The 13,017-nt window shown below is 37.4% G+C and overlaps 2 protein-coding genes across 4 annotated transcripts in view; one reads left to right on the top strand and one right to left on the bottom strand.

The window, feature by feature from the left end:
- Positions 1 to 4,452, top strand: part of crata (carnitine O-acetyltransferase a) — a 45,936-nt gene extending 41,484 nt beyond the window's left edge. For 2 of the 3 annotated variants that reach the window (XM_063073696.1, XM_063073698.1), the window contains one exon: positions 1,018 to 4,452. In XM_063073696.1, the coding sequence (XP_062929766.1) occupies positions 1,018 to 1,233 (216 nt within the window). In that variant the 3' untranslated portion in view covers positions 1,234 to 4,452. The remainder of the gene's footprint in view (positions 1 to 1,017) is intronic. The other variant, XM_063073697.1, reaches the window with a different exon arrangement.
- A 461-nt stretch (positions 4,453 to 4,913) lies between these two features.
- Positions 4,914 to 13,017, bottom strand: part of dolpp1 (dolichyldiphosphatase 1) — a 34,085-nt gene continuing 25,981 nt past the window's right edge. Inside the window, exon 8 of the mRNA XM_063073702.1 lies at positions 4,914 to 11,846. Coding sequence (XP_062929772.1) covers positions 11,810 to 11,846 — 37 coding nt within the window. The 3' untranslated portion in view covers positions 4,914 to 11,809. The remainder of the gene's footprint in view (positions 11,847 to 13,017) is intronic.

The raw sequence follows: 13,017 nt of genomic DNA, 5'->3' as shown, positions 1-13,017 counted from the left end.
GGGTGCAGAAAGATTCATGAGGATGTTACAGGTAGCATGGTAGCATAGCAGTTAGTACAAAGCTTTACAATGTCAGCTGTAAAGATCGATAAAGGTTCTATTCCCACCAGTAACTAAGGCGTTTGATTGTTCTGGGTTCCATGAGCTTTAGAGTGTTTCATTTCCTCCCACATTCCAAAAAGACGTACAGGTTGGGTAAGTTGCAGGCATGCTATGGTGGTGACACACAAAAAATGCATTGACATAATGACAAAAAGCTAATCTTAATCTTACACTGGGATTAAAATAGGCGTGAACATTTTCTCTCTGGAGTGTAAGAGGTTAAGGTGTGGCCTTTGAGATATATGAATTTAAGAGGGTCATGAATAAGGTGTACACCGGCAGGCTTTTTCCCCCAGGGTAGAGGTCTCTAAAACCAGAGGCCATAGAGTTAAGAGAAGGGAAAGATCTGAAAGGGACCCAAGGAGAAACTTTATCCAGAGGGGATGGGTCAAGAAATGCTGTAGAGGCAGGTATAATTATACTATTTAAAAGACATTTAGACAGGTCACAAATTTTAAAAAAACATTGAAAGGACATGGGACTTGCTCAGATTGGCATTTTAGAAGGCATGGATGCGTTGTGTTGAAAGCCCTGCTTCCATCCATATTAACTTGATGGCTGTTTTGGGATTGAAAGCTGTCTGGAGCTCCTGTTGATGGCCACGTTAAACATTTAAACTCAGCAGAGTATCTGACCAAACACAAACCACAGGTTATTATCCCCAGGCTGTCCTTGATTTGATAATGTCATTTTTTAAAAATCCTGAACCAACAGTTGGGTGTCTTCAGCCTGGAGATGTGGAGAAAAACTTCGAGGAAACAGGATGAAAGGGAGAAATATCAGTAAGGTACATGGTGGTTAGAACAGATGCTTGAGGTAGTGAAGGGATCCTGACAACCTACACATTAAACTCCCTTCCATGGGTCTGTACTTTAAGGATGCCAGCTGAAGTGTCTGTTAATGTATCCTCTGCAGGTTCCTGCGAAGACAGATTGCCTGATGTGCTTTGGGCCTGTGGTGCCAGATGGTTATGGCGTGTGCTACAATCCTATGGACAACCACATCAACTTCGCGGTATCTGCTTTCAACAGCTGTGCAGAGACTAATGCAGCAAAGCTCGCCCACTACTTGGAGCAGGCACTAGTTGATGCAAGGGATCTGCTCATGCGGACACATGGCTCAAAACTCTGAAGCAGTAGGGTATTGAAGTTGAATGGACTTCAGTTGCCCTTGGCCATATAATCATTAACTGGCATCCAGGCATAAGATTACCATTTGATCATGATGTAAGAGTTGGTATTTGCCAAATGCTGTCAGGTACCTTTCCATGGGTACTTATTGACCAGAATTATTTTTTTAATTGCCTAAATATTTCTAGGAAAATGCTATTAATGTTGCTTAGGCTTGTTCAATCAATGGAAGTTGCTTGTTTTCAGACTAACTCCATCCACAAGTGGCTACAATGGTGCCTTTTCTTCAGTTTCCCTGTTCTGGTGCCTTTCCCTCTGGAAACATGCAGTTAGACCATTCAGGCCATTGAATCTGCTCAGCCATTTGATTATGGCCAATTCATTTTCCTTCTCAAACCCATTTTCTGCCTTTCCCCCATGATCTTCCACACCCTTACTAATTAATAGCCTATCAACCTCCAGTTTAACTGTACCCAAATTCTTGGCCTCCCCGGCCACGGGGCACTGAACTACGATTCGCCACCACCTCCTTGTTATGCAATGTACTCTCCTTGCATACTAATACCTACTGATACCATCAATTTGCAAGCTGGTGATTAGTAATTGGGAGTTCATGTGGCTCCTTCTCATCTCAGAGACTTACCCATCTCATCTAGATGCTTGTCTCCTGTTCCTATATTTGATGGCCATTCTCCAGCAATAAACCTGACTTTTCTGATCTGATCCAACTACTTTTGCCAGTTGTAAGTACCAGATGAAGTTATTCAACATAATTAAATTGCTGGAATGCAGAACAGCACATCTTTGTATACAAATATAGAGTATTCAAAATGACTTGGGACTTGTACTCATGGTCGATGCTGCAAATCACCTAGGTAATCAGTTATCTGGAATATATACTGTATTTCATGCTTTTAAAGATGATTTGTAAAATTATCTTGTATTTTAAATATTGGCATTGAATTGTTGCAGTCATAAGAATGCAGGCAGCCTTGTTCGGTGCTATTGTAATGATATTAGTACATCATTAGTTTGCTACCTATCCTTACTGTACAATTAATGCTGCAACTCCAGATAGCTAGTTAAGGGGTAGAAGAGGAGATGTGGAAATCACCAACTCTATCTTGCCCAAAGTGCTTGCAGGCTGTATTTTTATACCAACAAGAATTGAGCTGTAAAACATTAACTGTAATGGCCAAGTTTGATTGATTTTTGCATTCTGCAAGACAATGTACATTCTGACCTTGCACAAAGGCATTTAGCCCTTTGATCTCTGCTGGTTCAATATACATATCAAAGTAGGTCCAATGGTAGTGGGCTACTCTTTAAGGGGAAAATCTGCAAGAGTATGGGTAATGGAAAGGGGGTGGAGAGAAAGTAGCTGAATGAATTTTAGCTACTATAAAGTACCATTTCTTTAGTTTTTTTAAAAAATGGGGATGTTTGTTTTGTAGCTGCTTGTAAGGAGGCGTACAATGTTGTAAATAGTATACATACTTCAATAACAAATGTACTTTGAACTTTTTGTACTTAGTTACTAAGCTAATGGTTGAATTTAAGCGATTGCTTCTTAACTCATTAGGAAAATGACACTAGACAATGGGCTACAAGTTATTTATTCTATAAATATGCATGAAATAGGACTGCCAAGAGCATCCATGCCTGTTTAATGCTGACAATGTATTTAATTCACTTGCCTGATAGCTGTTTTTACTAAAATACCACATACCAGTTCATGCACTAAATGATAATAGTTAAATGGAATGGAGGGTTGCTTTCCTAAGAATTTGCAGTTTCTAATCAAAGGCTTTGTGCTTAGGTAAATCTAGGGAGGGACAAAGTGCCTTATTGTCTCTGAAGTAGAGAGCAGAAGCGAGTTACTTACACCACAATTACCCAAAGGACCTACGTAAAAATAAAGTAACATTGCTAGGTGGCCAAGAAAAAAGTTGCAAGGTTCTAAATATAGAAAAATTACAATTACACAAATTGCTTTTGGTATATTTTAAAAGGTGTAGTTTGAGGTGGCTACTAGATACTTTATGTATCTTTTAAGTTTGGTCATCTCTAAACTTCAGCAATATTTACAGAATTGTGCTATTTCTGCTGCAATCAAAAGCAGCGACTTTAAAGCAAATCTATTTGACATCAGTCTTTCACAAGTCAGTGATTAAAACTAGAAATCTTGCTGTGAAGGTGTTCAGTTTCAATTATGATGCCTACTATTAATTTTTGTCACCCAGCACTTCAGTAAAAATAAGAGATAATTAAAACACCACAGGTCAGGTACTAGCTGGAAACAGATAAATTAACTTTCAACAGAATCAGCATTTGAAATAGCAAGTTTCTTGCCACACTTGGTCTGATCATTAACAGCATTTGTCTTAATTTCATATTTCTAGTATCTGCTATTAAAATACAAATAGAGTTGACTGTTCATTGACAAAACACTGTTGGTGCTCCATTTAGATTCATTGCTTTTGTGAAAATATTAAACTGTGGTCAGCTCTATTACTCCAATTAAAGATTTGAGCAAGATTAAAATTGACAGGAGTGGAAAACAAACTGGTGTTCAGTGCCTCCTGCCCTCTCTTGCTACTTCCGTTGGGCAGGAGGTGCAGGTTTTGGTTTCCACATAGCCAGATTTGGGCGCAGTTGTTGCCCTGGACAGGCTTAGGGGAACTCATCTGTGGAGATGTTCCATGTGTTTTTCTTTATTTTATTTTACTATTTGTGCAATTTGATTAAGATGCCAAGACCAATAGATGAACCGGTGTTCAGCTTGCTACCCTATGAGGTTTACTCACTTCAGCACTGAAGGCACTGTGGCTTGCCGTCATCGGCACTCAACTCAGCGCTGAACATGGGTGTCTATGGCCAGCAGCCCCGCGGTTGCTGAACTGGCTCCATGGCTGTGGACTCAAGCGGGATTCTGGTCAATATTCTATGTGTTACTTGTTTACTTTTGTTTGCACACAATTTGTCCCCCCCCCCCACACCTCCCACACACATGGTGTTTAATGGTCTTTATTTTTTTTAAATCTATTCTATTGCTTTTGTTTTGTGGCTGCTTGCAAGACAAATCTCTTGTATACAGTATACTATATACTTTGAAGCTATTGGCCCCTAATGCTTTTAGTATTTACTTCATAAATATGTCATTGCCAATATACTTAGACATTGTGTTTGTGAATATAATAAAATCTTTAGAAGGTGCATGCCACCAATTTTTAAGTTGCTTTGTACGAGTAGCAGTCTTACCTTTTGTGGTAGTCCTTCAAGGATCAGTACCTCACTTATCTCACCTGAACTGTATTTCAGGCTCCTGGCCTAATGTTGCATCAATTGAGGCAGAATCCTGGTTTATGTGCAAGCTTCACAAATAGAAAGAAACCTTAATGTGACCAAGAATTACAGTCTTCAGCCCATTCCAGGACTGGAATGCAAATATACCCTTTGTTTAGACTACAACAGTCATCCATTCCATTCACCCAGAGGAGGTGGAAAAGGGGACAGTCTATCTTGTTAGTTTTTCTTTACAAATAGTTTACCTTGACTGTAAGGATGTATTAGAAACAAACCAGGACTCTATATCCAACTTACCAGTTTGTGTCTCCACTCACTACAACTCCTCACCTATTATCACTAAAGCAGGCAAAGACCACAGCAAAGAAAACATTATGACAGGCAAGCATTGTATTTGCCATAAAATACAATTGGAACATTGATGCACATTTCCTTTAAAGTTGATGCCTTACAGAGAATTGTTCAACCAGCTTAAGATAGTTTCAAACCAAAGTCTAAATTAGATAGCAGCTTACTTTTACCCCAGAGGCACAGGAGATTTATTATTATTTCTTCTTCAAGAGTCCAATTCCATTCTGGTTAAAATAAGTTTCAAGCAGATTGATTTGCTTTAAATATTCAGTTTGGATACTTGACCCATATTACCAGTCTCAAGTTACTACTCACTTTACCAATTTCCCTGCATGCTGATGGTACATAGTGTCACTCATGAGGGGGGGGGGGGAGAGGAGAAGAAAACTTTGAAGAATTGTGATTAATGGAGAAAGCTGCTGCATTGCTAGGAAAACAAAACTACACAATCCAATGTGTACTTTGATCCAAAATGCCCTTGACACTTGTTTCCCATAACAAAACTTCTAGCTCTAAAAACTTTTTTGTAAAGAGTTAAATTGGAAATAAATGTCTGGTCACTCAGAATGAGCAGAGGCTTTGATTGCATCACGCTGAGGTGAATTCAATTGCAAGTCTCAAACATCAATGGAGGTGGAGGACTCACTAACTCTTGCTAAAACCCAGCATTTACATGACGGTACAAATGGTCTTCAGCACCATGTTTTTAGAGATGTTAAATACCTAGACCCTTTTGATTATAGCATTGTTAGCTTAAATTACTGCTCAGGGTAGGGTGCAACATCAACTCAGCCTCCACCACTCTTTCCGAAGATAAACTAGAGTTCAGGTATACAAAAAAAATTACAGCACCGATAAAGTATTTCACATTGTTAACTATTTAGTCCCAAAACATTAAGATAATGAAATGGCCAAAATAAATGGAAAAAACGTAGACAGAATGATACACATTCATCTCCCCAAACAGAAGGCTAGAAATGGAATGATAAAACATACTAGTTTAAGTAGGAATCGGTTGTGAATAAAGTAATATTCTAAGCTTTTGCTATATGTTTCAAGCAATAACGATTTTAAAACCTAAAAGCCAATTACAGTCACCATATAAAACACTAAGCTGCATTTATTTGTTGCAAATCTACCTATCCCTACTGGGAGAAGAAAAATATCAATGAGAAAAATCTTGCCTAACTAAATACAGTGACCTGATTTTTCACAAAAAAGTTATTTGACTAAGACCTGACTACATGCACACACCTTTTTAAAAGAGTCCATTCATTTACACAGGATATTCCATAATATTAAATATTAGTGATTACTTGATTAAAAAGTACCTGCACATTCTATATTGAAGTGGAAATTGTGATTGTCCTATAAATGGAGTCAAGGCCTGTTGAGCACGATCCCAGTAGTTTGGCATTAGCTTCTGGAAAGGAGTAATCTAGTTTAATTCTACCACCTAGCTGTGGGTATCCAGAGGGAGCAATTCTTAGTGAGCATAAGCTCCAAATTTCAATTTATGCTGTATTCTCAATGAATATTTTGTTCATATTTGATCTCGGGTCATACAAATCCAAACCATAATAAATTCAGCATGGAATGTTAATAGTCTATTAAAAAAGGAGACTATGCAACCAGACAGCCATCAACCTTTCACCTGTGGCCTCTTTTCCAATCCCCATCCCCACATTAGAAATTGATTTAAGTTTACAAACAGCAATACAGAGCATAAAAAGGTACAGTGCACCATATAAGGCAATCACATTGTGAACACCACACTAACAGAATACAAGAAGCCAAACTACAAAAACGTGCTACATCTAGAGGAAGCACTTTTCAAAATAGCCCTTCATTGTGTACCTGAATAGCAACTACTTTAGATTTTTTGATTTGATAAAAACAATGGAACATTTACATAGCAGACATGTTCCTCACCAGACAGTGAGAGCTGGTTAGTTATCCAACCAGAAGGATCACAGCTTTTAAAAAATCTACTATATCCAAGAAAAATTACAAATTCTCTTATGTATAGATCTGACTGAATTCACTTTAACCACCGCCCCAGCCTTTTGTGTGCACTTCTGAAGCACTGATCTGTGAGCTGCCAAACAGACTCCCACTTTAGTATTCATAAATTCTACTCTTATAGTGACTTGGCTATTATTTGCTCCGAGCTGAACTTGGAAACATTAAACAATTTGCCTCTCTTAAATTAGGTTTATTCTATAAGATACTTTAAAAATGAACAAAAACTGGGCTTTGATCACACTGTGGTAAAACACATTATAATACTGCCTCTACTCCTATTAAAACACCAAGGATATTTTAAGCGATATGAGACTCTAGGCTGGGGTAACATCCTGCCAGTCAAACCAGCAGCAAATTTTACTGCAAGATTTAAAAGACCTAGAATATATTAAGGTTTCAGTATGTTCCTCCAAATCATTTAAACAATGTATACTTTACATTCAGAAGCTACTGAGAATATGCAAGATCTAAAGGATGAAATGGCAAGTTTAGCATCAAACTGAAAGACTAAGTTATCAGAGGCTAGCATTCGTGCCATGTCTGTGGTTCTAGATTACTTTAGAAATACAACTCAGTAATTTATGGAAACGATTTACCAAGAGTACTGATGATTTAAGAGGGATTTTAAAAAAAATCACCAGGAATGGATAATTAACTTAGCAATATCAGGTTAAAGTGATTACCATGACCTTAGTAATTAGTGATTATTTCCATCATTTTGTTTTTATCCTGCTTGAAGTAATGATCAGCACACTATATTTGTTTATACTCAAGAACACTAGCATGTTTAAAACTATCAGTATTGCCTTATTTTGACTCACAATTTTGTTGCAGATGATATAATGAAATTCAATAGGAACCACTGCAAAGTCACATAAAGGATCAAGGGTCATGAACAATAAACGGAAATCAGTTATACAAGCACCAACTCAGAAGCATAACGTTCTAACAAGTAAACAATACTTAAAAAACTTATCAACACACAAAAGAAATATAATCACACACCACTATAGCACCTACATAAGACAGGTGTTTTTCCAAGTTTAAAAAGATTAAGCTAACTGGAATAAGTACAATTTCCCCATTCTGGAAATTCACTGAAGTGTACAAAGTCTTTACAACAGACTGAATTAGTATAATATGAAAGCGAGCAAAGGTGAAAGAATAAATGAACACAAGATATAAAAAGCTAGGCCAAAATTAAATGCATTACTTCAAAAAAAAACATGCAGCCATCACTTGTCAGTCTCCACCGTTCTGTTCTCTTTTCACATATTTTCGAATGCAGATCATTCAAACTATTAAAACTATGTTGCCTATCAGACCAATCCCATCACCCCCATTCCACCACTTATTCCCTCTTCTCTCACATAGTTCCACCATGATTCTCATACCACTAACAAACACTAGAGATAATCTACAGTAACCAACTAACTGATCAATCTTTGGGATATGGGAGGAAAGCAGAGCATCTGCAGAAACCTAGAGTCGCAGGGAGAGCATGCAAACTCCACACAGACAGCAGCAGGGACCAATTCATCCCACTCAGCCTTTTCCTTTCCAGAGGAATAGTTCTACAGATTCTAGGTAATATATCCAATTATTAATTCTTTGCACTCACTGCTAGGTTATCTAGCTGCGGGTAACACACAGCCAAGCTTGATACTCACCCTCATGCACAAACTGGTTATGGGACAGTGATCAGAAACAGATGTTTCAATCTACTACCCATCTCCTTGACTTCATCTCCACCCTAAACATCTAGATTAGAAAGCAGAGTAGCCATTAAGTCTTTAAGCCAGTTAGCTACCCACTTAGTTGTATTTGCAGAAGGCCGTACTTCCCATCCTGAGTGACTTAAAATTCTAATGAGCAAGTTGGTGTGACATTTTACACTTATTTCTTTGATTTTAGTATACACGTTTTATACTTAAGCTTACTTATTAGCAAGCAAAACAGCACCATGAAATACATATAATAAAATTAGAGAAATACATCACATTAAAATGAGAAATAACCCAAATAAAAGAAAAATAAAGAACATTATTGCATACCTTGCTACCTTTACGCAGAAATCAATTATTCCTTCACACCGCTCAAGTTTACTTTTTTTTAAATAAATAAACTCACCCATGTAGTGAATATGGTATCTGGCAAACGACAAGTTCAAGCTCAACCCTTTAACAGGCAACTGACTAGCAATCCACAAACGTTTACAGAGAATGGGTAGTCAAAACTATTCTGCTTGAACTATGCAAAAATAAAACTCCCTCCTTCCTACATACAACTTGTTTCTATGTAATTTCAAACACCTTAATTTTCAAACATTTATTTAAAATGAGAAATACATTACAAGAAATCTTTTTAATCAAAATATCAACTGTTTCGTAATTGTATATTGAAATGCTAAAAATGAACATGATCCTACCTAGATACTAGCTAATACAGGTGACAATGACCTGCTTTGGAATTCTGTCTATAAACAGGTTTAGAATAGATCTTTCACTACCAATGGCCTGTACATCAAACAATTGCCCTGTGATTTTACTCACATGGTCACTCATTGTAGTACATGGATCCACTGTTAATTCCTATCTCTAAACAGCATTAGGTTAATCTTGATGACCACCAACTCAGAGAAACATAGCAAACCAAGTTGCATTGTTCCAAGGTAGATATTTCCATAAAAGGGTATTACCAGCTGCCCACACAGTTCCCTGTTACTTATGCACTGTACCCCAAATCAAAAACTAAATCCAAGTACTGATTTTCCCATTAGGTTACTAATATGCAAACAGGTAACAGGACTAAATAAATTCCTCATCACCATGGGCATACTGGATTAGGATCTGTACCACAATTGCAAAAAGGTGGGTTTCAGGTGAATGTCAAGTACTCAAGAGAGCAAAATTTGACAACTCACATTGTCTGAGAGTTACTCTATGGCCTCAGAAATAAAACTTTCAAGAGTAGCTGATTGCTACATTTACATTTAAGCAGGCACATTCCCAATTCAATTGACAGTATTTCACTGGGTTTAATGTTTGTACCATCTATGGGCAGCAGTGGTCAATATGATCCACGTCTTCATTGCAGGAGCACGCAGGAATCTAGAATGTACCACAATGCCAGGAAATTCTATCCTAGTACATCTTATATATGAAAAAAAACAGGAAGAACTGTGTTTGTGTAGTATATTTCATGCCCTTTGCAAGTCTACCATAAGCACGTAAAGGCATGTCGTCACTGTTGCAAAGAAATGTGCCTGGTATGATTCAACAAACAATGCAATAATGATTGAATAATTTTGCTTTTTTTAAACATATTGAATAAAGGGGAAAATGTTGGCCATAATGTTGTGCAATACGCCGGTGGTTCTTCCAAAAATAGTACTGTAGAATCTTTTACATCTACTCAAGAAAGCAAATGGGGTCCTGGTTTAAACTCTATCCAAAACACATCGCTCTCTCAAGTACAGCAATTCTTATTTGTGTTCTGGCTTTGAGTGCCAACTGAAACCAGTACCTTTGGTGATTGGAAAGGAAGTAAGTACCAGCTGATAAAAAAAACAAACACTGGCTGTGAAGTAAAAAGAGACATGATGCACTGTTACATTGCTAAAGGCGTGGCTATGTGGTTTTAGCTTGGAACGCAATCCATGGATTCTACTCAATTGACAAAAATCAACAATGTCTGTGGAGTAGGGAATTAATGTTTTTAATCTACAGACTTATCAATGTAGGACAAACATGTGAAAGATGCAAACTACTGTCTTTGCAAATGAGATGAAACACTGATTTCAGAATAAAAAGTAGCTCCCACCTCGATACTAAAATAAATTGTACACCTTGCCATGGCAGCAGCAAAGTTAGGGTGCAATTTGAGGTCAGTTTTTGCGCAAATGAATATATCCACACGATGCAAGAAGTCTCCAAAGATCATCAAACACACAATTCTGAGAGGAATGAGTCTCTTATATCCTTCTTCACTACAAAGTTCCGGTTCTTTTAGCATTAAACCTGGCCCCAGATAAAGTGCCTATTTCTGAAATGCACAATATTTACCAAGATTAAGATTTGAATAATAAATTATCAAATCAAAAGGCCTGGACCAGTGATTCTGACAGCATTAAGAGTTGGGAGAAAAGGGTAAAACATGTTGAATATCCTGTTTCTGTGTGGCTAGACGATGTTAATGTCAAAATGTACATAATTAGTCCCTTAGTATAATGCAGGGAAAAATGCCAAATTCTGCTTAGTCAAAGAGTTCTTAAAAGCCACATTGTTTATCACAGGTAATTGAAACCAATGAAAAAAAACATTAGTTTTTCTCATTCATATCACTAGTGTCTTTACAAAAAACTAATTAATTTTCCTAAAGTGCAACTTGATCCCTTATAATATTTCTGGCTGCTACAGAAGTCTAGTATGTCAGACACCTGATTGACAATTTACAAACTACATCTTTCTTTTCTTCCAATATGTTTTTAAGCCAGTGTCATAAAAATATGACTTCTCCACAATATTTCATTCTCCTATATTGTGAAGTATACTCCTTCCCCTGCTGCCCTTCTCTAAAATAAAAATGACATTCCTGAATCAGATGCAATAATATCACATTTCACTGGCCCTGTGTGCACGTGCTTCATTTAAACTGGTTCAGCCCAGTACCCACGTGACTCTAACATGCAGTAGAAAGCTAACAGCAAGCTATATCAACACCGACTGCAATCACAGAGGGTGTCTGGACTGCTGACACAGATCTCAGCTTGCCTTTGACTGTCTTCCAAAAGAATAATGAAATTTCAAATGACATGTTTTTGTTGCCGTTGATTTTCCTTTCATTCGAGGTTCGCACCACAGTCCTGCCCCCAAGTGAAAGATGCTGACTTTGCATCACTGCATCTTGGTGCCTAGTTTCCGTTGTCTGTTTCTGAGGGGAAGACAAAAAAGATGGAGAAATTTAAACATATTTGTTAACACTTTAATGAATTTACTGTAGTCCTCAGTTTTAAAATGCTATAGTTGGGGGCATAAACAATACACAGAAAACTATTTCCTCACTAATCCACCAATACCACATAGGATAGAATGGGAATGGATATATTTAAAAAACAGTAACTTGCACTTGTATAGTACCTTTTATATGATGATGCATTTTGCAGGAACATTAGGCAAACAATTTTCATATCTTGCTAGTACACATTTTGGAGTAGGTGACCAAAGGTTTGATCAAAGTCTTAAAACTTTGAGAGGCTTAAAAGAGTGAGGAGAATTGAAGAGGTTTAGAAAGGAAATTCCAGCATTTTAAGTGCACACAACTAAAGCAGAGCAACCCATGGTCAGCTACTGAAAACAGTCAATTGTTTCACTCTTCCTGACCCCAAGGAACATGATCCAGGCTGCATAATTGGCAATGGTAGGGACGGTTTTTTGTTTATCATGTATTGCATGGTACTGCTGTTGTAAAGTCAACAAATTTCACGATACATGCTGGTGATATTAAACCTGATTCTGATTCTTGAAGAAAGGTGGCCAGTAAAGTCACCTTTACCACCTTATAGGACCAAAATGATCTATAATGCCTTGACATTTACCTGCAGGCCTTCTAAGAGACGGCTTTCCCTGTCATGACAGAATAAGGAATCAGCATTTGGCGAGAAGGGAGATTTACTGAAGAGGCTGTAAATTTGAAATACTCTAAGGAACAGGATCATAACTGGATGCTCTGTCATGGATAATAATGGAATTTTAGGTACTGAGAGAATTAAGAACCATGGGAAAAGGTGGAAAAGAGTTGTTCCAAAAGATCAGCGTGGTCTTATTTAATGGTTTAAAGCAAAAGGGCCAATACAGTTTATATCTCTGCTCTTTTTTCATTAAGAAGCTAATAAAGCTTTTATGTACAAAATAATATCAACTGAGGGCGAGGATGTGACAAAAATACATGGATATTGCAGAGTGGAGGACTTCCGGGTCATCAAGGGAATGGCGGCGTAAGGAAAAGGTCTCTCGACAAAAAAGAAGGTAAACTGCCCCAAAATCGAATTTAGACAAATACTTAATATTGCATAACTATATTAATAAAAGGGGCAAGGATGATG

Source organism: Mobula hypostoma, chromosome 21 (genome assembly GCF_963921235.1).
Source record: "Mobula hypostoma chromosome 21, sMobHyp1.1, whole genome shotgun sequence".
NCBI classification, from domain to species: domain Eukaryota; kingdom Metazoa; phylum Chordata; class Chondrichthyes; order Myliobatiformes; family Myliobatidae; genus Mobula; species Mobula hypostoma.
The sequence above is the reverse complement of the archived record's forward strand: the minus strand, read 5'-3'. Positions and strand labels throughout refer to the sequence as shown.